The sequence below is a fragment of the Lampetra planeri genome, unplaced genomic scaffold (genome assembly GCF_965212315.1).
Source record: "Lampetra planeri unplaced genomic scaffold, kcLamPlan1.2.h2 scaffold_611, whole genome shotgun sequence".
NCBI classification, from domain to species: Eukaryota; Metazoa; Chordata; class Hyperoartia; order Petromyzontiformes; family Petromyzontidae; genus Lampetra; species Lampetra planeri.
This window is the reverse complement of record NW_027615434.1, coordinates 733-27,500: the sequence shown is the minus strand read 5'-3', so window position 1 is coordinate 27,500 and position 26,768 is coordinate 733. Positions and strand designations below refer to the sequence as shown.

At 55.9% G+C, this 26,768-nt stretch overlaps 1 protein-coding gene across 1 annotated transcript in view; it reads right to left on the bottom strand.

Annotated features, from left to right (window-relative positions):
* LOC144741583 (uncharacterized) overlaps positions 1-26,497 on the bottom strand; it is a 32,213-nt gene extending 5,716 nt beyond the window's left edge. The window contains exons 1-4 of the mRNA XM_078624098.1: positions 26,418-26,497; positions 21,701-22,005; positions 18,988-19,123; positions 14,778-14,957 (exon numbers count right to left, since the gene is read on the bottom strand). Of these exons, the coding sequence (XP_078480224.1) occupies positions 14,778-14,957; positions 18,988-19,078 (271 nt within the window). The 5' untranslated portion in view covers positions 19,079-19,123; positions 21,701-22,005; positions 26,418-26,497. The remainder of the gene's footprint in view (positions 1-14,777; positions 14,958-18,987; positions 19,124-21,700; positions 22,006-26,417) is intronic.
* Positions 26,498-26,768: the final 271 nt, after the last annotated feature.

The following is a 26,768-nucleotide window of genomic DNA, read 5'->3' as shown; positions in this document are numbered from 1 at the left end:
AGACCTAGTGAAGCCGAGTAGCTCAGTGGCGTTAGTCGCCGAGTAGCTAAGTGGATGTTGGTCATCCGAGTAGCTCAGTGGCGTTAGTCGCCGAGTAGCTAAGTGGATGTTGGTCATCCGAGTAGCTCAGTGGGCGTTAGTCGCCAAGTAGCTAAGTGGGTGTTTGTCACCCGAGTACTAAGTGGATGTTGGTCATCCGAGTAGCTCAGTGGCGTTAGTCGCCAAGTAGCTAAGAGGATGTTGGTCATCCGAGTAGCTCAGTGGGCGTTAGTCGCCAAGTAGCTAAGTGGGTGTTTGTCACCCGAGTACTAAGTGGATGTTGGTCATCCGAGTAACTCAGTGGGCGTTAGTCGCCAAGTAGCTAAGTGAGTGTTTGTCACCCGAGTACTAAGTGGATGTTGGTCATCCGAGTAACTCAGTGGGCGTTAGTCGCCAAGTAGCTAAGTGGGTGTTTGTCACCCGAGTACTAAGTGGATGTTGGTCATCCGAGTAACTCAGTGGGCGTTAGTCGCCAAGTAGCGAAGTGGGTGTTTGTCACCCGAGATACAAAGTAGGTGTTAGTCACCTGTAACCAAGTTTGATAAAATAAAGAGTGTGTTACCCGTGAAGTCGTCTCCCGTGGAGTTACTACATTACAACTGGCGTCAGAAGTAAACCTGTCTTCAAGAAGTATGGACACAAGGAAGACTACCCGTACCCACGAGCGAGGTCGGGATGACGACGGCGTACCGGGGACACCGACCTCGGGAGTAGAGGACGAGGAGTTGCCGCCGATGCAGCACTTCGCGGTGATGGCCGACGCTCCGCTTGCCTCCGACACCGGCCTCCAGGACGCGCACGCCCGCTTGGCGGAGTTGCTACTCGCCGCCGCCGCTGTCTTGGCCGACATCTCCGTTCCGGCGAGCGGAAAAACGGCTGCGGGGGTCGTGGAGGAAGCGACGGTGGAGGATTCCCGCCAAAGGGCGCTTCGCGCCAAAAGCCTGGAAGTTGCCGCCGTTTTTGGGGGGCCGCCACCGATTGGCGGGAAAGACGGACGCCACGTGGCCGGACACCTCCGCGCAGCGCAGCCCACGTCATCGGCGCGCGCCGGAGCCCTCCATTTTGCGCCTGACAACCGAGCCGACATTTTACACAACTCCAGCGGAGCGCGGGAAAATCTCTCCGACGTCGACGACGATCGGGTCCTCCAGCAAAGATTGCCCGCGCTGTCGGCGTTCAAGGCGGATGGGGGCGACTGGGGAGCCTTCCAACGAAGGTTCCTCGCTCATCAGGAGATGTCGGGGTGGTCCGACACCACTGCCCTGCGTGCGTTGCCAGCGATGCTTGACGACGACGCGCTTGCAGCCTTCACATCTGCTGCAAGGTCGTCCCGCTCTACGCTCCAGGCCGCACTACACCTGATGGCGAAGGTGTTCGGGCCGCCCTCCACGTGCCGCCACCAGTTCTACGATCGGCGGAAGGTGGCTGGGGAAACGACGCTAGCCTACCGCACGGCACTGCTCGCCTTGGCGGACGCGGCTTTTCCCCGCATGGATAAGGAGGGGAAGGACGCCATGGTGACGGAGCAGCTGCTGGTGTTGGCCCACGAGTTGGGGGTCCCCATCAACGTGGCAGACGAGATGGAGATCTGCTCCCTGGCGATCGCCACGAGCATTCACGCGTACGAGGTCCTCAAACGCAAGCCGGGGGTCGTCTGCAAATGGCCGGGGAACGTGGCACTGGCCGCCACGATCGCCGAACCTCAGCCAGCTGCGGTGCAGGAGCAGGCCTTCGCTGCATCGCGTCCGGGGGAGTGGAGAACGGGAGGTCGTTCGCCCACACGTTCGCCCCGCAAGCTGGAGCAACCGAAACCTACGACGTCCGTCGTCTGCTACAACTGCGGCCTTCGGGGTCACGTCGCAGCCGGGTGCCGGGCCCCGCGTCAGCGCGCCGCAGGACCACGTCGGGACGACGACCAGGGCCACAAGTCATCCCAACAAAACCCGGCAAGTCGCGGCACCTCACACGTTCGGTCCACAAACACGGCACATTCGGGTCGCCGCTTCGCGGTGGGGGGTTCGCGGCTGGGTGCCGGGGGTTCAATTCGGCGGGGGGGGTCCGTACGCGGCCCGCAAGCAGTCGAGTGGTCCGAATTGGCCCACAGGATCGTGGCTGCGTCAGCCGGGTCGTCCGTGGTAACGGGGTTCATTGACGGGGTTGAGGTCCGGGTGCTTGTTGACACGGGTGCGTCGGCCACCATCATCTCGGACCTTATTTATAACATCCTTCCCGTCCAAAGTAGACCCCTTCTGCCGGTAGACGTGCCATTTTATGCGGCGAATGGGGGATCCCTGGGGATCATCGGCCAGATTCGGGCGACTATTTGCATTGGGGACATTAAATTAGCGGGCCCTATTTTTGTATCATCATCGCTGGCCGTTCCCTGTTTGCTAGGTACGGACTTTTTGTCAAAAATGCCCATCAAAATTCTTATTGATCAGGCCTGCATAGAGCTTCCGTCAGGTCGGCGGGTTGCCTTCTTGTCGAGCCCTATCAAAGTGCGCACGGTTTGTGCGACGGTGCAGGCGCTGGCGACTCACACTGTACGGGTACCCCCGGGATCGCAAATGTTAGTACCCCTTCGGTTCAGGAAGCCACTCGAGGTGGGTGCGGAGGCACAGGGGGTGCTGTTGGGGCCGTCAAACAGAGCCAGTAAGGGCCTCGACTTAGCGGTTGCTCAAACCATGGTGAGAGGGGACAGTGAGCCGTTCGTAATGGTCCTGAATACGGGGTCGCGGCCGGCCGTAATTGCGCAGGGAACGGTGCTGGCTCACGCCGCGCCGCTGCCCGTTGAGGAACGGCTCGTGGCTCAAGCAGATTTTACTGTCGAGTCGCATCCTCAAAGTGATGAGGGGACTGAGTGGTTGGACTCGCTGTGTGCGGGTTCTGCTAACTTGTCCGGGGTGCAATTGGGAGCATTGAGGGGTTTGCTCATCGAGTTTGCTGACGTGTTCAGCAAACATAAGTACGATATCGGCTGCACTGACCTGTTGCGCCACCACATAGCTACAGGGGACGCGGCCCCTATTCGTCAGAATCCTTTCCGGCTCAGCCCGGCCGAGAAGGAACATGTGCAATCGGCGGTTAATGATATGTTGGCGGCCGATATCATTTCGCCCTCTTCTAGTCCGTGGGGTGCTCCTATTGTCCTAGTAAAGAAACAGGACGGGTCCTTGCGGTTTTGTGTCGATTTCCGCCGCTTAAACAAAATCTCGATGGCGGATGCGTATCCGCTCCCCAGGATGGATGAGTCGCTGGATGCCTTGGCGGGAGCGCAGTTTTTTTCCACACTCGATCTGCTTTCTGGATTTTGGCAATTGCCACTCGATAACGAGTCTAAACCTAAAACTGCTTTCCGGACACCTGGGGGCCTTTTTGAATTCAACCGTTTGCCCATGGGCTTACATTCCGCTCCCGCCACGTTCCAGAGACTCATGGAATTGGTTTTGTCGGGCCTCCAATGGGATACCTGTTTGATTTATCTTGACGATATCATCGTCTTTAGTCGGACTTTCGAGGAGCACCTCCAGCGACTGAGAGCGGTGTTCCTCAGGATGCGTTCCGCTAAGCTAAAATTTAAACCGGCTAAATGTTTTCTGCTTCGGGAATCTGTCAGGTATTTGGGCCATATCGTGAGTCGTTCAGGGATCTCGACGGACCCTGCTAAGACGCATTGCGTCAGCTCATGGCCAACGCCAACCTCGGTCACGGAGGTTCGTAGTTTCATTGGTTTTGCCTCCTATTACCGTCGTTTTGTCAAGCAATTTGCCACCATAGCCAAGCCCCTGCACGCTTTGACGGCTAAGGGTGTGAGGTTTCACTGGGGGGCAGAGGAGGAGGATGCGTTCTGCTCCCTCCGTGACGCTTTGGTGCAGGCTCCCCCCTTGTGTTACCCCGATTTCACACAACCGTTTTTGCTTGACACGGACGCCAGCAATACGGGTATCGGGGGGGTGCTCTCACAGTTGGTCGGGGGGGTTGAACGGTTGGTCGCCTACGGTAGTAGGGTTCTTTCCCCCGCAGAACAACGCTATTGCGTAACTCGTCGTGAATTGTTAGCCATTGTGTTTTTTACACAGCAATTCAGGCCGTATCTTTACGGCCGTCATTTTACGGTCCGGACGGACCATGCGGCTCTACAATACGCTATGCGCGTGGCGCAGCCATCGGGCCAATTGTCCCGATGGTTGGAGGTCCTTCAAGACTACCAATTCACGACGATTTACCGAAAAGGGTTGCGGCACTCAAACGCGGACGCCTTGTCGCGGTTGCCGCCGTGCACGGACTGCACATGTTTGTTGGGATCAGCGCGGTGCAAACCCACGGTCGCCGGCGCCCCGGGAGTTGCGCTCGCCGCCACTGACACCCCGGGAGAGGACGCCCCCACGGGGAGGGATTCGCTGTTGTCGTTGCCCCTCATTGAGTGGGGCCGCCTCCAGATGTCCGACAGCTCCCTACTTACGCTGCGTCGGAAAGTTGGCGCTCCCGAACAAGGGGAGGCGCGGGTCGGTTCCTGGGTGTGCAGACAGGGCCTGTTGATGAGGTGGGACAACATGTCCCGGCGTCACGTGCTCGTGGTGCCTGTTGCTATGCGGGGTAGGATTGTTCTGGCAGCTCATGAACGGCTCATGCATCTGGGTTTTCACAAAACGCTCGCCCTAATCCAGCGAGACTATTATTGGCCGGGGATGGGTAACGACGTGGCGAATATTCTTAAGGGATGCGTAGAGTGCGCCAAAAGGAAACCGCCACCATTGGCGGCTAATCCACCGCTGCAATCCATTCAGGTTTCGCGTATAAACGAATTGGTAGCGTTGGACATCTTGGGGCCCTTTCCGGTTACACCAAGGGGAAATAGGTTCCTGCTGGTTGGCGTGGAATACTTCACCCGATGGCCTATGGCATGGCCGCTCGCCAACCAGTCGGCTGCGGCGGTGGCGGACGCCTTTGTCCAGGGTTATGTGTTGGACAAGGGCGCCCCCGAACGCTTGCTGACGGATCAAGGGAAGAATTTTTCGAGCGTTTTGTTGCGCGAGGTGTGCGACCTGTTGGGTACAAAGAAAGTGCGTACTTCCCCCTACCACCCGCAGACTGACGGGATGGTTGAGCGTCTGAACAGAACGATTACGTCTATGTTGTGCCAACAGGTCTGCGACGATCAGGTTGATTGGGACTTACAGGTGCCGGGGGTACTCGCGGCCTATCGAATGGCCCCTCATGCGGCGACGGGGTTTTCCCCATTTTTTCTTATGTATGGGCGGGAGGCCGATCCGGCCATGGACGTCCAACTGGGGATTTCCCAGCCACGTGCAAAATCTAAATTGGCAGACCACATCAAATTTAATATCGCCAAATTGACTGAAGCGCGGGAGGGGGCAAGGTTGAATTCGCGGTCGCGGCAAATTGCAAACGAGAAATTGCATGAGCGGAGGGTGCATACGCATGATTGGAAACCAGGCGATAAGGCCTGGCTGCATTGTCCACATGCACCGTTGGCTACGTCCCCCAAGTTGTTGAGACCGTGGAGGGGACCGGTGGAAATTGTGCGGGTTGCACGGCCCCAGAGTATACAGATTAAATGGGGGAAACGCCGTTGGTATGTGCACCCCTCCCGACTGAAGCCCTATGCGGCACCGTGTGACCCCGTTCTGTGCCGTGACGACCGGGCGTGTGATGTGACCGTCGACTCGGGGAGGGAGGTGTCGCAGGCTGATCCTCACGTGTCTCCACCTGACCCACCCCCAGGTGCCTCGGGCTTGACGGCTGCTGACCATCGAGAGCCTGAACCCCGGGGCACGCACGAGTCCTCGATGCCTGGCCGATGTCTTCCTGAACCGCCGGCACCACCGGACGTTCAACCGCGTCTGGTGCCGTACGACGGACCGGCAAGGCGGACTCGGGCTAGGTCTCAACAATTTTCATGAGGACGGGTTTTTTTTTTTGTGCTCTACACCGAGCTCGCCCGGTGTTCCCCTCTGCCGGGATAATGTCCCGTTGTAGGGACGCTCGGAAGAAAAGGGGACACTGCACGAGTCGAAAGAAAAAAAAAAATTTTCCATTTTTTTTTTTTTTGTATACACATTGCTATTGTCACTCGCCGGTTTGTATATATTGTTCTGTTGTCGCGGTGGCATTGGTTGAGGGTTGCGGATGGTGGTGTTCGCGTCGTGTTGTGTTGTTAGCTTAGTTGTTGTTCTTGTTGTTGTGTTGTGTTACGGGGCACACAGGGAGGGTTTGTAATTTTTGTAGCAGCCGGGGCGGCTGCGAGCTATGTGGTAGGGGGTGATGTAGTGGTGGTATTGACGTGCGCCGACTGTGACAGTGATGGATCACGGGGCGGCGCGGGGTGCGGGGTTGGGCACGCGTTGTGGGCGTGGTGTGGACGCGCGCGCCGGGAGTGTCAGATGACGAGGCGGCGCGGCGTGAGTGGTGAGGCACGATGAGATGTGGGAAAAGAGGATCGTAGCCAGCACCCGGCGATTGGTCGAATAAGTGGGTGCTCGCAGCGACGTCCGCAGGTGGGGTATAAAGGGGGACGCGCGAGAGCACTCGGGGAGAGTTACCCAGTTGAAGACCCGAAGACGGAGCTGAAGACCTAGTGAAGCCGAGTAGCTCAGTGGCGTTAGTCGCCGAGTAGCTAAGTGGATGTTGGTCATCCGAGTAGCTCAGTGGCGTTAGTCGCCGAGTAGCTAAGTGGATGTTGGTCATCCGAGTAGCTCAGTGGGCGTTAGTCGCCAAGTAGCTAAGTGGGTGTTTGTCACCCGAGTACTAAGTGGATGTTGGTCATCCGAGTAGCTCAGTGGCGTTAGTCGCCAAGTAGCTAAGAGGATGTTGGTCATCCGAGTAGCTCAGTGGGCGTTAGTCGCCAAGTAGCTAAGTGGGTGTTTGTCACCCGAGTACTAAGTGGATGTTGGTCATCCGAGTAACTCAGTGGGCGTTAGTCGCCAAGTAGCTAAGTGAGTGTTTGTCACCCGAGTACTAAGTGGATGTTGGTCATCCGAGTAACTCAGTGGGCGTTAGTCGCCAAGTAGCTAAGTGGGTGTTTGTCACCCGAGTACTAAGTGGATGTTGGTCATCCGAGTAACTCAGTGGGCGTTAGTCGCCAAGTAGCTAAGAGGATGTTGGTCATCCGAGTAGCTCAGTGGGCGTTAGTCGCCAAGTAGCTAAGTGGGTGTTTGTCACCCGAGTACTAAGTGGATGTTGGTCATCCGAGTAACTCAGTGGGCGTTAGTCGCCAAGTAGCGAAGTGGGTGTTTGTCACCCGAGATACAAAGTAGGTGTTAGTCACCTGTAACCAAGTTTGATAAAATAAAGAGTGTGTTACCCGTGAAGTCGTCTCCCGTGGAGTTACTACATTACAACTGGCGTCAGAAGTAAACCTGTCTTCAAGAAGTATGGACACAAGGAAGACTACCCGTACCCACGAGCGAGGTCGGGATGACGACGGCGTACCGGGGACACCGACCTCGGGAGTAGAGGACGAGGAGTTGCCGCCGATGCAGCACTTCGCGGTGATGGCCGACGCTCCGCTTGCCTCCGACACCGGCCTCCAGGACGCGCACGCCCGCTTGGCGGAGTTGCTACTCGCCGCCGCCGCTGTCTTGGCCGACATCTCCGTTCCGGCGAGCGGAAAAACGGCTGCGGGGGTCGTGGAGGAAGCGACGGTGGAGGATTCCCGCCAAAGGGCGCTTCGCGCCAAAAGCCTGGAAGTTGCCGCCGTTTTTGGGGGGCCGCCACCGATTGGCGGGAAAGACGGACGCCACGTGGCCGGACACCTCCGCGCAGCGCAGCCCACGTCATCGGCGCGCGCCGGAGCCCTCCATTTTGCGCCTGACAACCGAGCCGACATTTTACACAACTCCAGCGGAGCGCGGGAAAATCTCTCCGACGTCGACGACGATCGGGTCCTCCAGCAAAGATTGCCCGCGCTGTCGGCGTTCAAGGCGGATGGGGGCGACTGGGGAGCCTTCCAACGAAGGTTCCTCGCTCATCAGGAGATGTCGGGGTGGTCCGACACCACTGCCCTGCGTGCGTTGCCAGCGATGCTTGACGACGACGCGCTTGCAGCCTTCACATCTGCTGCAAGGTCGTCCCGCTCTACGCTCCAGGCCGCACTACACCTGATGGCGAAGGTGTTCGGGCCGCCCTCCACGTGCCGCCACCAGTTCTACGATCGGCGGAAGGTGGCTGGGGAAACGACGCTAGCCTACCGCACGGCACTGCTCGCCTTGGCGGACGCGGCTTTTCCCCGCATGGATAAGGAGGGGAAGGACGCCATGGTGACGGAGCAGCTGCTGGTGTTGGCCCACGAGTTGGGGGTCCCCATCAACGTGGCAGACGAGATGGAGATCTGCTCCCTGGCGATCGCCACGAGCATTCACGCGTACGAGGTCCTCAAACGCAAGCCGGGGGTCGTCTGCAAATGGCCGGGGAACGCGGCACTGGCCGCCACGATCGCCGAACCTCAGCCAGCTGCGGTGCAGGAGCAGGCCTTCGCTGCATCGCGTCCGGGGGAGTGGAGAACGGGAGGTCGTTCGCCCACACGTTCGCCCCGCAAGCTGGAGCAACCGAAACCTACGACGTCCGTCGTCTGCTACAACTGCGGCCTTCGGGGTCACGTCGCAGCCGGGTGCCGGGCCCCGCGTCAGCGCGCCGCAGGACCACGTCGGGACGACGACCAGGGCCACAAGTCATCCCAACAAAACCCGGCAAGTCGCGGCACCTCACACGTTCGGTCCACAAACACGGCACATTCGGGTCGCCGCTTCGCGGTGGGGGGTTCGCGGCTGGGTGCCGGGGGTTCAATTCGGCGGGGGGGGTCCGTACGCGGCCCGCAAGCAGTCGAGTGGTCCGAATTGGCCCACAGGATCGTGGCTGCGTCAGCCGGGTCGTCCGTGGTAACGGGGTTCATTGACGGGGTTGAGGTCCGGGTGCTTGTTGACACGGGTGCGTCGGCCACCATCATCTCGGACCTTATTTATAACATCCTTCCCGTCCAAAGTAGACCCCTTCTGCCGGTAGACGTGCCATTTTATGCGGCGAATGGGGGATCCCTGGGGATCATCGGCCAGATTCGGGCGACTATTTGCATTGGGGACATTAAATTAGCGGGCCCTATTTTTGTATCATCATCGCTGGCCGTTCCCTGTTTGCTAGGTACGGACTTTTTGTCAAAAATGCCCATCAAAATTCTTATTGATCAGGCCTGCATAGAGCTTCCGTCAGGTCGGCGGGTTGCCTTCTTGTCGAGCCCTATCAAAGTGCGCACGGTTTGTGCGACGGTGCAGGCGCTGGCGACTCACACTGTACGGGTACCCCCGGGATCGCAAATGTTAGTACCCCTTCGGTTCAGGAAGCCACTCGAGGTGGGTGCGGAGGCACAGGGGGTGCTGTTGGGGCCGTCAAACAGAGCCAGTAAGGGCCTCGACTTAGCGGTTGCTCAAACCATGGTGAGAGGGGACAGTGAGCCGTTCGTAATGGTCCTGAATACGGGGTCGCGGCCGGCCGTAATTGCGCAGGGAACGGTGCTGGCTCACGCCGCGCCGCTGCCCGTTGAGGAACGGCTCGTGGCTCAAGCAGATTTTACTGTCGAGTCGCATCCTCAAAGTGATGAGGGGACTGAGTGGTTGGACTCGCTGTGTGCGGGTTCTGCTAACTTGTCCGGGGTGCAATTGGGAGCATTGAGGGGTTTGCTCATCGAGTTTGCTGACGTGTTCAGCAAACATAAGTACGATATCGGCTGCACTGACCTGTTGCGCCACCACATAGCTACAGGGGACGCGGCCCCTATTCGTCAGAATCCTTTCCGGCTCAGCCCGGCCGAGAAGGAACATGTGCAATCGGCGGTTAATGATATGTTGGCGGCCGATATCATTTCGCCCTCTTCTAGTCCGTGGGGTGCTCCTATTGTCCTAGTAAAGAAACAGGACGGGTCCTTGCGGTTTTGTGTCGATTTCCGCCGCTTAAACAAAATCTCGATGGCGGATGCGTATCCGCTCCCCAGGATGGATGAGTCGCTGGATGCCTTGGCGGGAGCGCAGTTTTTTTCCACACTCGATCTGCTTTCTGGATTTTGGCAATTGCCACTCGATAACGAGTCTAAACCTAAAACTGCTTTCCGGACACCTGGGGGCCTTTTTGAATTCAACCGTTTGCCCATGGGCTTACATTCCGCTCCCGCCACGTTCCAGAGACTCATGGAATTGGTTTTGTCGGGCCTCCAATGGGATACCTGTTTGATTTATCTTGACGATATCATCGTCTTTAGTCGGACTTTCGAGGAGCACCTCCAGCGACTGAGAGCGGTGTTCCTCAGGATGCGTTCCGCTAAGCTAAAATTTAAACCGGCTAAATGTTTTCTGCTTCGGGAATCTGTCAGGTATTTGGGCCATATCGTGAGTCGTTCAGGGATCTCGACGGACCCTGCTAAGACGCATTGCGTCAGCTCATGGCCAACGCCAACCTCGGTCACGGAGGTTCGTAGTTTCATTGGTTTTGCCTCCTATTACCGTCGTTTTGTCAAGCAATTTGCCACCATAGCCAAGCCCCTGCACGCTTTGACGGCTAAGGGTGAGGTTTCACTGGGGGGCAGAGGAGGAGGATGCGTTCTGCTCCCTCCGTGACGCTTTGGTGCAGGCTCCCCCCTTGTGTTACCCCGATTTCACACAACCGTTTTTGCTTGACACGGACGCCAGCAATACGGGTATCGGGGGGGTGCTCTCACAGTTGGTCGGGGGGGTTGAACGGGTGGTCGCCTACGGTAGTAGGGTTCTTTCCCCCGCAGAACAACGCTATTGCGTAACTCGTCGTGAATTGTTAGCCATTGTGTTTTTTACACAGCAATTCAGGCCGTATCTTTACGGCCGTCATTTTACGGTCCGGACGGACCATGCGGCTCTACAATACGCTATGCGCGTGGCGCAGCCATCGGGCCAATTGTCCCGATGGTTGGAGGTCCTTCAAGACTACCAATTCACGACGATTTACCGAAAAGGGTTGCGGCACTCAAACGCGGACGCCTTGTCGCGGTTGCCGCCGTGCACGGACTGCACATGTTTGTTGGGATCAGCGCGGTGCAAACCCACGGTCGCCGGCGCCCCGGGAGTTGCGCTCGCCGCCACTGACACCCCGGGAGAGGACGCCCCCACGGGGAGGGATTCGCTGTTGTCGTTGCCCCTCATTGAGTGGGGCCGCCTCCAGATGTCCGACAGCTCCCTACTTACGCTGCGTCGGAAAGTTGGCGCTCCCGAACAAGGGGAGGCGCGGGTCGGTTCCTGGGTGTGCAGACAGGGCCTGTTGATGAGGTGGGACAACATGTCCCGGCGTCACGTGCTCGTGGTGCCTGTTGCTATGCGGGGTAGGATTGTTCTGGCAGCTCATGAACGGCTCATGCATCTGGGTTTTCACAAAACGCTCGCCCTAATCCAGCGAGACTATTATTGGCCGGGGATGGGTAACGACGTGGCGAATATTCTTAAGGGATGCGTAGAGTGCGCCAAAAGGAAACCGCCACCATTGGCGGCTAATCCACCGCTGCAATCCATTCAGGTTTCGCGTATAAACGAATTGGTAGCGTTGGACATCTTGGGGCCCTTTCCGGTTACACCAAGGGGAAATAGGTTCCTGCTGGTTGGCGTGGAATACTTCACCCGATGGCCTATGGCATGGCCGCTCGCCAACCAGTCGGCTGCGGCGGTGGCGGACGCCTTTGTCCAGGGTTATGTGTTGGACAAGGGCGCCCCCGAACGCTTGCTGACGGATCAAGGGAAGAATTTTTCGAGCGTTTTGTTGCGCGAGGTGTGCGACCTGTTGGGTACAAAGAAAGTGCGTACTTCCCCCTACCACCCGCAGACTGACGGGATGGTTGAGCGTCTGAACAGAACGATTACGTCTATGTTGTGCCAACAGGTCTGCGACGATCAGGTTGATTGGGACTTACAGGTGCCGGGGGTACTCGCGGCCTATCGAATGGCCCCTCATGCGGCGACGGGGTTTTCCCCATTTTTTCTTATGTATGGGCGGGAGGCCGATCCGGCCATGGACGTCCAACTGGGGATTTCCCAGCCACGTGCAAAATCTAAATTGGCAGACCACATCAAATTTAATATCGCCAAATTGACTGCAGCGCGGGAGGGGGCAAGGTTGAATTCGCGGTCGCGGCAAATTGCAAACGAGAAATTGCATGAGCGGAGGGTGCATACGCATGATTGGAAACCAGGCGATAAGGCCTGGCTGCATTGTCCACATGCACCGTTGGCTACGTCCCCCAAGTTGTTGAGACCGTGGAGGGGACCGGTGGAAATTGTGCGGGTTGCACGGCCCCAGAGTATACAGATTAAATGGGGGAAACGCCGTTGGTATGTGCACCCCTCCCGACTGAAGCCCTATGCGGCACCGTGTGACCCCGTTCTGTGCCGTGACGACCGGGCGTGTGATGTGACCGTCGACTCGGGGAGGGAGGTGTCGCAGGCTGATCCTCACGTGTCTCCACCTGACCCACCCCCAGGTGCCTCGGGCTTGACGGCTGCTGACCATCGAGAGCCTGAACCCCGGGGCACGCACGAGTCCTCGATGCCTGGCCGATGTCTTCCTGAACCGCCGGCACCACCGGACGTTCAACCGCGTCTGGTGCCGTACGACGGACCGGCAAGGCGGACTCGGGCTAGGTCTCAACAATTTTCATGAGGACGGGTTTTTTTTTTTGTGCTCTACACCGAGCTCGCCCGGTGTTCCCCTCTGCCGGGATAATGTCCCGTTGTAGGGACGCTCGGAAGAAAAGGGGACACTGCACGAGTCGAAAGAAAAAAAAAAATTTTCCATTTTTTTTTTTTTTTGTATACACATTGCTATTGTCACTCGCCGGTTTGTATATATTGTTCTGTTGTCGCGGTGGCATTGGTTGAGGGTTGCGGATGGTGGTGTTCGCGTCGTGTTGTGTTGTTAGCTTAGTTGTTGTTCTTGTTGTTGTGTTGTGTTACGGGGCACACAGGGAGGGTTTGTAATTTTTGTAGCAGCCGGGGCGGCTGTGAGCTATGTGGTAGGGGGTGATGTAGTGGTGGTATTGACGTGCGCCGACTGTGACAGTGATGGATCACGGGGCGGCGCGGGGTGCGGGGTTGGGCACGCGTTGTGGGCGTGGTGTGGACGCGCGCGCCGGGAGTGTCAGATGACGAGGCGGCGCGGCGTGAGTGGTGAGGCACGATGAGATGTGGGAAAAGAGGATCGTAGCCAGCACCCGGCGATTGGTCGAATAAGTGGGTGCTCGCAGCGACGTCCGCAGGTGGGGTATAAAGGGGGACGCGCGAGAGCACTCGGGGAGAGTTACCCAGTTGAAGACCCGAAGACGGAGCTGAAGACCTAGTGAAGCCGAGTAGCTCAGTGGCGTTAGTCGCCGAGTAGCTAAGTGGATGTTGGTCATCCGAGTAGCTCAGTGGCGTTAGTCGCCGAGTAGCTAAGTGGATGTTGGTCATCCGAGTAGCTCAGTGGGCGTTAGTCGCCAAGTAGCTAAGTGGGTGTTTGTCACCCGAGTACTAAGTGGATGTTGGTCATCCGAGTAGCTCAGTGGCGTTAGTCGCCAAGTAGCTAAGAGGATGTTGGTCATCCGAGTAGCTCAGTGGGCGTTAGTCGCCAAGTAGCTAAGTGGGTGTTTGTCACCCGAGTACTAAGTGGATGTTGGTCATCCGAGTAACTCAGTGGGCGTTAGTCGCCAAGTAGCTAAGTGGGTGTTTGTCACCCGAGTACTAAGTGGATGTTGGTCATCCGAGTAACTCAGTGGGCGTTAGTCGCCAAGTAGCTAAGAGGATGTTGGTCATCCGAGTAGCTCAGTGGGCGTTAGTCGCCAAGTAGCTAAGTGGGTGTTTGTCACCCGAGTACTAAGTGGATGTTGGTCATCCGAGTAACTCAGTGGGCGTTAGTCGCCAAGTAGCGAAGTGGGTGTTTGTCACCCGAGATACAAAGTAGGTGTTAGTCACCTGTAACCAAGTTTGATAAAATAAAGAGTGTGTTACCCGTGAAGTCGTCTCCCGTGGAGTTACTACATTACACATATACACACATCAACATAAACACATACACACATACACACACAAACACACAAACACACAAACACACAAGTAAACACAAACACACAAACACACCAACACATCAACACAAACACACAAACACACCAACACACCAACACACAAACACACCAACACATCAACACAAACACACAAACACACAAACACACAAACACATCAACACAAACACACCAACACACAAACACACCAACACATCAACACAAACACACAAACACACAAATAAACACAAAACACAAACACACAAACACACCAACACATCAACACACCAACACATCAACACAAACACACACAAACACACCAACACACCAACACAAACACACAAACACACCAACACATCAACACATCAACACAAACACACCAACACACCAACACACAAACACACAAACACACAAACACACCAACACATCAACACAAACACACAAACACACACAAACACACCAACACATCAACACATCAACACAAAGCACACAAACACACCAACACAAACACACAAACACACAAACACACAAACACACCAACACATCAACACAAACACACAAACACACAAACACATCAACACAAACACACAAACACACCAACACACCAACACATCAACACAAACACACAAACACACACAAACACACCAACACATCAACACAAACCACGTCAACACACACGTACCGCCGTGGCTGCCTTGCCCTGTTGCGTGGAACGCAGGAGGCAGCTTCGGCCCAAACTCCCGGGGCTCACAGCTCACCGTGTCGCTCACCGTGTCGCCCGCCACCACCGCCACCACCGGCACCACCGCCACCACCGCCACCACCGCCACCACCGGCGTGGCAGCAACGGAGGCGGCCGCAGCTACAGAGACAAAGACAAAGACCCCCCAGCTAGGCGAAACAGAGTGGTGGGGCAAGTGCAGCAGCAGCAGCAGCATCTATGGAGGTTGTGAGCGGGAATCGAACTCGGGTCGGAGACGCGTTCGCAGCTGACCGCCGCTCGCCAATAATGAACACGCACACAAAGACAAAGCGCCCCCGTGTAGCCCACACATGCTGTTGGGGCAGGTGCTGCTGCTGCTGCTGCTGAGTGGGTGGGTGAGTGAGTGAGTGACATTGTGAGTAGGTGAGTGAGTGGGTGAGTGAGTGGGTGGGTGAGTGGCTGAGTGGGTTATTGAGTGGGTGGATGAGTGACATTGTGGGTAGGTGAGTGAGTGAGTGAGTGGGTGAGTGAGTAGGTGAGTGAGTAGGTGAGTGGGTTATTGAGTGGGTGGGTGAGTGGGTGAGTGACATTGTGAGTAGGTGAGTGAGTGGGTGAGTGAGTAGGTGAGTGAGTGGGTGAGTTAGTAGGTGAGTGAGTAGGTGAGTGAGTGGGTGGGTGAGTGACATTGTGGGTAGGTGAGTGAGTGGGTGAGTGAGTAGGTGAGTGAGTGGGTGAGTTAGTAGGTGAGTGAGTAGGTGAGTGGGTGGGTGAGTGACATTGTGGGTAGGTGAGTGAGTGGGTGAGTGAGTAGGTGAGTGAGTGGGTGAGTTAGTAGGTGAGTGAGTAGGTGAGTGAGTGGGTGGGTGAGTGACATTGTGGGTAGGTGAGTGAGTGAGTGAGTGGGTGAGTGAGTGGGTGAGTGAGTAGGTGAGTGGGTTATTGAGTGGGTAGGTGAGTGGGTGAGTGACATTGTGAGTAGGTGAGTGAGTGGGTGAGTGAGTAGGTGAGTGAGTGGGTGAGTTAGTAGGTGAGTGAGTAGGTGAGTGAGTGGGTGGGTGAGTGACATTGTGGGTAGGTGAGTGAGTGGGTGAGTGAGTAGGTGAGTGAGTGGGTGAGTTAGTAGGTGAGTGAGTAGGTGAGTGGGTGGGTGAGTGACATTGTGGGTAGGTGAGTGAGTGGGTGAGTGAGTAGGTGAGTGAGTGAGTGGGTGAGTTAGTAGGTGAGTGAGTGACATTGTGGGTAGGTGAATGAGTGAGTGAGTGGGTGAGTGAGTGGGTGAGTGAGTAGGTGAGTGAGTAGGTGAGTGGGTTATTGAGTGGGTGGGTGAGTGGGTGAGTGACATTGTGAGTAGGTGAGTGAGTGGGTGAGTGAGTAGGTGAGTGAGTGGGTGAGTGAGTAGGTGAGTGGGTGGGTGGGTGAGTGACATTGTGGGTAGGTGAGTGAGTGGGTGAGTGAGTAGGTGAGTGAGTGGGTGAGTTAGTAGGTGAGTGAGTAGGTGAGTGAGTGGGTGGGTGAGTGACATTGTGGGTAGGTGAGTGAGTGGGTGAGTGAGTGGGTGAGTGAGTAGGTGAGTGAGTGGGTGAGTTAGTAGGTGAGTGAGTAGGTGAGTGAGTGGGTGGGTGAGTGACATTGTGGGTAGGTCAGTGAGTAGGTGAGTGAGTGGGTGAGTGAGTGAGTAGGTGAGTGAGTAGGTGAGTGAGTGAGTGAGTGGGTGAGTGAGTGAGTGAGTAGGTGAGTGGGTTATTGAGTGGGTGGGTGAGTGACATTGTGGGTAGGTGAGTGAGTAGGTGAGTGAGTGGGTGAGTGAGTAGGTGAGTGAGTGGGTGAGTGAGTAGGTGAGTGAGTAGGTGAGTGGGTTATTGAGTGGGTGGGTGAGTGGGTGAGTGACATTGTGAGTAGGTGAGTGAGTGGGTGAGTGAGTAGGTGAGTGAGTGGGTGAGTTAGTAGGTGAGTGAGTAGGTGAGTGAGTGGGTGGGTGAGTGACATTGTGGGTAGGTGAGTGAGTGGGTGAGTGAGTAGGTGAGTGAGTGGGTGAGTTAGTAGGTGAGTGAGTAGGTGAGTGGGTGGGTGAGTGACATTGTGGGTAGGTGAGTGAGTGGGTGAGTGAGTAGGTGAGTGAGTGAGTGGGTGAGTTAGTAGGTGAGTGAGTGACATTGTGGGTAGGTGAATGAGTGAGTGAGTGGGTGAGTGAGTGGGTGAGTGAGTAGGTGAGTGAGTAGGTGAGTGAGTAGGTGAGTGGGTTATTGAGTGGGTGGGTGAGTGGGTGAGTGACATTGTGAGTAGGTGAGTGAGTGGGTGAGTGAGTAGGTGAGTGAGTGGGTGAGTGAGTAGGTGAGTGAGTAGGTGAGTGGGTGGGTGGGTGAGTGACATTGTGGGTAGGTGAGTGAGTGGGTGAGTGAGTAGGTGAGTGAGTGGGTGAGTTAGTAGGTGAGTGAGTAGGTGAGTGAGTGGGTGGGTGAGTGACATTGTGGGTAGGTGAGTGAGTGGGTGAGTGAGTGGGTGAGTGAGTAGGTGAGTGAGTGGGTGAGTTAGTAGGTGAGTGAGTAGGTGAGTGAGTGGGTGGGTGAGTGACATTGTGGGTAGGTCAGTGAGTAGGTGAGTGAGTGGGTGAGTGAGTGAGTAGGTGAGTGAGTAGGTGAGTGAGTGAGTGAGTGGGTGAGTGAGTGAGTGAGTAGGTGAGTGGGTTATTGAGTGGGTGGGTGAGTGACATTGTGGGTAGGTGAGTGAGTAGGTGAGTGAGTGGGTGAGTGAGTAGGTGAGTGAGTGGGTGAGTGAGTAGGTGAGTGAGTAGGTGAGTGGGTTATTGAGTGGGTGGGTGAGTGGGTGAGTGACATTGTGAGTAGGTGAGTGAGTGGGTGAGTGAGTAGGTGAGTGAGTGGGTGAGTTAGTAGGTGAGTGAGTAGGTGAGTGAGTGGGTGGGTGAGTGACATTGTGGGTAGGTGAGTGAGTGGGTGAGTGAGTAGGTGAGTGAGTGGGTGAGTTAGTAGGTGAGTGAGTAGGTGAGTGGGTGGGTGAGTGACATTGTGGGTAGGTGAGTGAGTGGGTGAGTGAGTAGGTGAGTGAGTGGGTGAGTTAGTAGGTGAGTGAGTAGGTGAGTGAGTGGGTGGGTGAGTGACATTGTGGGTAGGTGAGTGAGTGAGTGAGTGGGTGAGTGAGTAGGTGAGTGGGTTATTGAGTGGGTGGGTGAGTGACATTGTGGGTAGGTGAGTGAGTAGGTGAGTGAGTGGGTGAGTGAGTGGGTGAGTGAGTGGGTGAGTGAGTGGCTGAGTGGGTTATTGAGTGGGTGGGTGAGTGACATTGTGGGTAGGTGAGTGAGTGGGTGAGTGAGTAGGTGAGTGAGTGGGTGAGTTAGTAGGTGAGTGAGGAGGTGAGTGAGTGGGTGGGTGAGTGACATTGTGGGTAGGTCAGTGAGTAGGTGAGTGAGTGGGTGAGTGAGTGGGTGAGTGAGTGAGTAGGTGAGTGAGTAGGTGAGTGAGTGAGTGGGTGAGTGAGTGGGTAAGTGAGTGGGTGAGTGAGTAGGTGAGTGAGTGGGTTATTGAGTGGGTGAGTGAGTGGGTGAGTAACATTGTGAGTAGGTGAGTGAGTGGGTGAGTGAGTGAGTGAGTAGGTGAGTGAGTGAGTGGGTTATTGAGTGGGTGGGTGAGTGACATTGTGGGTAGGTGAGTGAGTGGGTGAGTGAGTGAGTGAGTGGGTGAGTGAGTAGGTGAGTGGGTGGGTGAGTGACATTGTGGGTAGGTGAGTGAGTAGGTGAGTGAGTGGGTGAGTGAGTAGGTGAGTGAGTGGGTGAGTGAGTGGGTGAGTGAGTGGGTGAGTGAGTGGGTGAGTGAGTGGGTGAGTGAGTGGGTGAGTGAGTGGCTGAGTGGGTTATTGAGTGGGTGGGTGAGTGACATTGTGAGTAGTTCAGTGAGTGGGTGGGTGAGTGGGTGAGTGAGTAGGTGAGTGAGTAGGTGAGTGAGTGAGTGGGTTATTGAGTGGGTGGGTGAGTGGGTGAGTGACATTGTGAGTGGGTGAGTGAGTGAGTAGGTGAGTGAGTGAGTGAGTGGGTGAGTGAGTGGGTGAGTGGGTGAGTGAGTAGGTGAGTGACATTGTGAGTGGGTGAATGAGTGAGTAGGTGAGTGAGTGAGTGGGTGAGTGAGTAGGTGAGTGAGTAGGTGAGTGAGTGGGTGATTGAGTGATGCTGCCCACTCACCCCTCCCTCCCTCCTCCTCCTCCGCGAATTGCTCCTCATCGGAGGAAGATTCCTCCGACGAGGTGGTGAAGATGGCCTTGAAGAGGTCCATGGGGGGGCGCTTCTCCTCAGCCCCCACCTCCTCCTCCTCCTCATCCTGTGGGGGGGGGAGGGGGTCAACAGAGGTGAAGTCGGTGAGTGAAGAGTGGCAGTGGTGGGTGGGTGGGGAGGTGAGTGGGTGAGTGGGTGGGTGGGTGGGTGGGTGAGTGGGTGGGTGGGTGAGTGAGTGGGTGAGTGGGTGGGTGGGTGGGTGAGTGGGTGGGTGGGTGGGTGGGTGGGTGAGTGGGTGAGTGGGTGGGTGGGTGAGTGGGTGGGTGGGTGGGTGAGTGAGTGGGTGGGTGAGTGAGTGGGTGGGTGGGTGGGTGGGTGAGTGGGTGGGTGGGTGAGTGAGTGGGTGAGTGGGTGGGTGGGTGGGTGAGTGGGTGAGTGGGTGGGTGGGTGGGTGAGTGAGTGGGTGGGTGAGTGGGTGAGTGAGTGAGTGGGTGGGTGAGTGGGTGAGTGGGTGGGTGAGTGGGTGGGTGAGTGGGTGGGTGAGTGAGTGAGTGGGTGAGTGGGTGGAGAGGTGGGTGGGTGAGTGGATGGGTAAGTGGGTGGGTGAGTGGATGGGTGAGTGGGTGTGTGAGTGGGTGGGTGGGGAGGTGGGTGGGTGAGTGGGTGGGTGGATGGATGGGTGGGTGAGTGAGTGGGTGGATGGGTGGGTGAGTGGGTGGGTGAGTGGGTGGGTGAGTGAGTGAGTGAGTGGGTGGGTGGGTGGGTGGATGAGTGGGTGGGTGGATGAGTGGGTGGGTGAGTGAGTAGGTGGGTGGATGGGTGGGTGGGTGAGTGGGTGGGTGGGTAGGTGGATGGGTGGGTGGGTGAGTGGGTGGGTGAGTGGGTGAGTGGGTGGGTGAGTGGGTGGGTGTGTGAGTGGGTGGGTGAGTGGGTGAGTGAGTGGGTGGGTGAGTGTGTGGGTGGCTGAGTCAGTGGGTGAGTGAGTGGGTGAGTGAGTGAGTGGGTGAGTGAGTGAGTGAGTGGATGAGTGGGTGGGTGAGTGAGTGAGTGGGTGAGTGAGTGAGTGAGTGGATGAGTGGGTGGGTGAGTGTGTGGGTGGCTGAGTCAGTGGGTGAGTGAGTGAGTGGGTGAGTGATTGAGTGGGTGTGTGAGTGGGTGGGTGAGTGAGTGGGTGGGTGAGTCAGTGGGTGAGTGAGTGGGTGAGTGAGTGAGTGGGTGAGTGAGTGAGTGAGTGGATGAGTGGGTGGGTGAGTGAGTGAGTGGGTGAGTGAGTGAGTGAGTGAGTGGATGAGTGGGTGGGTGAGTGTGTGGGTGGCTGAGTCAGTGGGTGAGTGAGTGAGTGGGTGAGTGATTGAGTGGGTGTGTGAGTGGGTGGGTGAGTGAGTGGGTGGGTGAGTCAGTGGGTGAGTGAGTGGGTGAGTGAGTGAGTGGGTGAGTGAGTGAGTGAGTGGATGAGTGGGTGGGTGAGTGAGTGAGTGGGTGAGTGAGTGAGTGGGTGAGTGAGTGAGTGAGTGGATGAGTGGGTGGGTGAGTGTGTGGGTGGCTGAGTCAGTGGGTGAGTGAGTGAGTGGGTGAGTGATTGAGTGGGTGTGTGAGTGGGTGGGTGAGTGAGTGGGTGGGTGAGTGTGTGGGTGGCTGAAGTGTGTGGGTGGCTGAGTCAGTGGGTGAGTGAGTGAGTGGGTGAGTGATTGAGTGGGTGTGTGAGTGGGTGGGTGAGTGTGTGGGTGGCTGAGTCAGTGGGTGAGTGAGTGGGTGAGTGAGTGAGTGGGTGAGTGAGTGAGTGAGTGGATGAGTGGGTGGGTGAGTGAGTGAGTGGGTGAGTGAGTGAGTGAGTGGATGAGTGGGTGGGTGAGTGTGTGGGTGGCTGAGTCAGTGGGTGAGTGAGTGAGTGGGTGAGTGATTGAGTGGGTGTGTGAGTGGGTGGGTGAGTGAGTGGGTGGGTGAGTGTGTGGGTGGCTGAGTCAGTGGGTGAGTGAGTGGGTGAGTGAGTGAGTGGGTGAAGGGAGGAAGGAGGGGAGGTGGTGAGGAGGGTCAGGGTTGACACAGCACCACGGCCACGTCAACATCGCCTTCAGATCGATCACAAGTGATAGCAGCTCCAGGAAGTGGCTTATCCTCGTAACCAAATCATCGAAACGCGTGGCGTTGATGCTCGGGAAAAACCGCATGAAAAATTCACGCGACCACCACGGAGAGAGAGAGACACGCAAACTCCAAATCTACAGCAGCAGGCGTTGTCAGGGTCGGGATCGAACCCACGACCTCCTGTGTACCAGGCGAGGTAGTCAACATCTCCCAGCCACCGTGATGATGATGATGAGAGAGAGACACACAGACTGTAGACCAGGCGAGGTAGTCAACATCTCCTAGCCACCGTGATGATGATGATGAGAGAGAGACACACAGACTGTAGACCAGGCGAGGTAGTCAACATCTCCTAGCCACCGTGATGATGATGATGAGAGAGAGACACACAGACTGTAGACCAGGCGAGGTAGTCAACATCTCCTAGCCACCGTGATGATGATGATGAGAGAGAGACACACAGACTGTAGACCAGGCGAGGTAGTCAACATCTCCCAGCCACCGTGATGATGATGACAGAGAGAGATCGAACCCACGACCTCCTGTGTACCGGGCGAGGTAGTCAACATCTCCTAGCCACCGTGATGCCTCCACTCACCTTGCCACCACCCGCTGATGCTGCTGCTGCTGCTGCTGATGATGCTGATGCTGATGACGGTGAAGCTGCCGACGCGGCTTTCGTGCGAGCGTCCCGCAGAAGACGCTCCACGCTGCTGCCCGCGAAGCTTCGCCCCCCCTCCCCCCCCCTTCGTCTGCTGAACCTCTTCGGCGGGTGGCGCCGATGCCGGAGGTGGTGCTGCTGCTGCTGCTGCTGGTGGTGGCGGCTCCGGTTCGGGGATGCCCAGGAAGTTGTAGAGAGAGAATTTGTCTCGCTTGACGGAGGGCAACCCCACCAGCGTGGAGCTGCGTCGGGGGGGGGGGGGGGGGGGGGGGGGCAATACAGCGCGCGGTTTGAAGTTGCGGTGGTGGTGGTGATGGTGGTGGTGGTGGTGATGGTGGTGGTGGCGGCTCCGGTTCGGGGATGCCCAGGAAGTTGTAGAGAGAGAATTTGTCTCGCTTGACAGAGGGCAACCCCACCAGCGTGGAGCTGCGTGGGGGGGGGGGCAATACAGCGCACGGTTTGAAGTTGCGGTGGTGGTGGTGATGGTGGTGATGATGGTGAGGATGATGGTGGTGGCGGTGATGATGATGGTGACGATGGTGGTGGTGGTGGTGACGATGATGGTGGTGGTGATGATGATGGTGGTGGTGGCGGTGATGATGATGATGGTGACGATGATGGTGGCGGTGGTGACGATGGTGACGATGATGGTGGCTATGATGGTGACGATTAAGGTGGTGATGGTGATAGTGGTGACGATGATGATCGTGACGATGATGATCGTGACGATGATGGTGATGACGGTGGTGGTGATGATGGTGGTGGTGATGATGGTGGTGGTGATGATGGTGATGACGATGATGATGATGGTGGCTATGATCATGGTGGTGGTGATAGTGGTGACGACGATGATGATGGTGATGATGGTGGTGGTGATGGTGGTGATGATGATAGTGGTGACGATGATGATGATGGTGGCTATGATGGTGACGATTAAGGTGGTGATGATGATGGTGGTGACAATGATGGTGGAGATGATGGTGGTGGTGATGATGGTGACGATGATGGTGGTGACGATGATGGTGGTGACGATGATGGTGGTGACGATGATGGTGGTGACGATGATGGTGGTGACGATGATGATGATGATGGTGGTGACGATGATGATGATGATGATGATGGTGATGATGATGATGATGACGATGATGATGGTGACGATGATGGTGGTGACGATGATGGTGGTGACGATGATGATGATGGTGACGATGATGATGATGGTGATGATGATGACGGTGATGATGATGATGACGATGATGATGATGATGACGGTGATGGTGGCGACGATGATGGTGATGACGATGATGATGATGATGGTGACGATGATGATGACGATGGTGATGGTGGTGGTGACGATGATGATGGTGACAATGATGATGACGATGGTGATGGTGGTGGTGACGATGATGATGGTGACGATGATGATGACGATGGTGATGGTGGTGGTGACGATGATGGTGGTGACGATGATGGTGGTGACGATGATGATGGTGACGATGATGGTGATGATGATGATGACGACGATGATGGTGACGGTGACGATGATGATGGTGACGATGATGATGACGATGGTGATGATGGTGGTGACGATGATGATGGTGACGATGATGGTGACGATGATGATGGTGACGATGATGGTGACGATGATGATGGTGACGATGATGATGACGATGGTGATGATGATGGTGACGATGATGATGACGACGATGATGGTGATGGTGACGATGATGATGGTGACGATGATGATGACGATGGTGATGATGGTGGTGACGATGATGATGGTGACGATGATGATGACGATGATGATGGTGACGATGATGGTGGTGACGATGACGATGATGATGGTGACGATGATGATGGTGATGATGATGATGACGATGGTGATGGTGGTGGTGACGATGATGGTGGTGACGATGATGGTGGTGACGATGATGATGGTGACGATGATGGTGATGATGATGATGACGACGATGATGGTGACGGTGACGATGATGATGGTGACGATGATGATGACGATGGTGATGATGGTGGTGACGATGATGATGGTGACGATGATGATGACGACGATGATGGTGATGGTGACGATGATGATGGTGACGATGATGATGACGATGGTGATGATGGTGGTGACGATGATGATGGTGACGATGATGATGGTGATGATGGTGGTGACGATGATGATGGTGACGATGATGATGGTGACGATGATGATGACGATGATGATGGTGACGATGATGGTGGTGACGATGATGGTGATGGTGACGATGATGATGGTGACGATGATGATGACGATGGTGATGGTGGTGGTGACGATGATGGTGGTGACGATGATGATGATGGTGACAATGATGGTGATAATGATGATAACGACGATGATGGTGACGGTGACGATGATGATGGTGACGATGATGATGACGATGGTGATGATGGTGGTGACGATGATGATGGTGACGATGATGATGGTGACGATGGTGGTGACGATGAAGATGGTGACGATGATGATGGTGACGATGATGATGGTGACGATGATGGTGACGATGATGGTGATGATGATGATAACGACGATGATGGTGATGGTGACGATGATGATGGTGACGATGATGATGACGATGGTGATGATGGTGGTGACGATGATGATGGTGACGATGATGATGACGATGGTGATGATGGTGGTGACGATGATGATGGTGACGATGATGATGGTGACGATGATGATGACGATGATGATGGTGACGATGATGGTGGTGACGATGATGGTGATGGTGACGATGATGATGGTGACGATGATGATGGTGACGATGATGATGACGATGGTGATGGTGGTGGTGACGATGATGGTGGTGACGATGATGATGGTGACGATGATGGTGATGATGATGATAACGGTGACGATGATGATGGTGACGGTGACGATGATGATGGTGACGATGATGATGACGATGGTGATGATGGTGGTGACGATAATGATGGTGACGATGATGGTGACGATGATGATGACGATGGTGACGATGATGGTGACGACGATGATGGTGATGGTGACGATGATGATGGTGACGATGATGATGACGACGATGATGGTGACGATGATGATGATGACGATGATGATGGTGACGATGATGGTGGTGACGATGATGGTGGTGACGATGATGATGGTGACGATGATGATGGTGACGATGATGATGACGACGATGATGGTGACGATGATGGTGATGGTGACGATGATGATGGTGATGATGATGATGACGATGGTGATGATGGTGGTGACGATGATGATGGTGACGATGATGATGGCGACGATGATGATGACGATGGTGATGATGGTGGTGACGATGGTGATGATGGTGGTGACGATGATGGTGATGGTGACGATGATGATGGTGACGATGATGATGACGATGGTGATGGTGGTGACGATGATGATGGTGACGATGATGATGGTGACGATGATGGTGACGATGATGGTGACGATGACGATGGTGATGGTGATGGTGGTGGTGATGGTGACGATGGTGGTGGTGGTGGTGGTGATGATGGTGACGATGGTGAGGATGATGGTGGTGGCGGTGACGATGGTGAAGATGGTGGTGGTGGTGGCGATGATGGTGACGATGGTGGTGACGGTGATGGTGGTGACGATGGTGAAGATGGTGGTGATGGTGACGATGGTGGTGGTGGTGGTGGTGATGGTGGTGACGATGGTGAAGATGGTGGTGATGGTGACGATGGTGGTGGTGGTGGTGGTGATGATGGTGACGATGGTGAGGATGATGGTGGTGGCGATGGTGGTGACGATGGTGAAGATGGTGGTGGTGGTGGCGATGATGATGATGATGATGGTGGTGACGGTGATGGTGGTGACGATGGTGAAGATGGTGATGGTGGTGGCGATGATGATGATGATGGTGGTGACGGTGATGGTGGTGGCGGTGGTGACGATGGTGGTGGTGATGATGATGGTGTAGGCGGTGGTGGTGGTGGCGGTGGTGGTGGTGATGATGTTGGTGACGATGATGGTGGTGGTGATGGTGATGATGGTGGTGATGATGATGGTGATGATGATGGTGACGACGATGGTGGTGGTGACGATGATGGTGGTGACGATGATGATGGTGACGGTGATGGTGATGGTGACGATGATGATGGTGACGGTGATGGTGGTGGTGATGGTGATGATGGTGGTGATGATGATGGTGATGATGATGGTGACGACGATGGTGGTGGTGGTGACAATGATGGTGGTGACGATGATGATGACGATGATGGTGGTAGTGGCGATAGTGGTGACAATGATGATGGTGTTGGTGTTGGTGGTAACGATGATGGTGATGGTGACGATGATGGTGGTGGCGGTGGTGACGATGGTGGTGGTGGCGATGATGGTGATGATGAAAGTGGTGACGGTGGTGGTGATGGTCATGGTGGTGATGGTGGTGGTGACGGTGGTGGCGGTGATGATGATGGTGGTGGTGACGATGATGGTGGTGACGATGATGATGATGGTGACGATGATGGTGGTGACGACGATGATGGTGACGACGATGGTGATGGTGACGATGATGATGGTGACGACGATGATGGTGACGATGATGGTGGTGACGATGGTGACGATGACGGTGGTGACGATGGTGACGATGACACAGGGTGGGTGGGGGGGTACCCTGGGTAGGGGTGTGGCACGTTGAAGCGCTTGCACAGCATGCGGTCCGGGTGCCAGTGATGGTGATGATGGTGACGATGATGATGACGGTGATGGTGATGATGGCGATGATGATGATGGTGACAATGACACAGGGTGGGTGGGTGGGGGGGGGGGGGGTACCCTGGGTAGGGGTGGGGCACGTTGAAACGCTTGCACAGCATGCGGTCCGGGTGCCAGCTGAGCGACGATCGCGTCAGACGCCCAAACATCTTCATCCTGGCCGCCTCCTTCAGCTGCTGCTGCTCCTGCTGCTGCCGCCGGGGTCGCGAAAGTGTCACGTGGTGCAGGGGTCACGCAGGGGTCACGTAG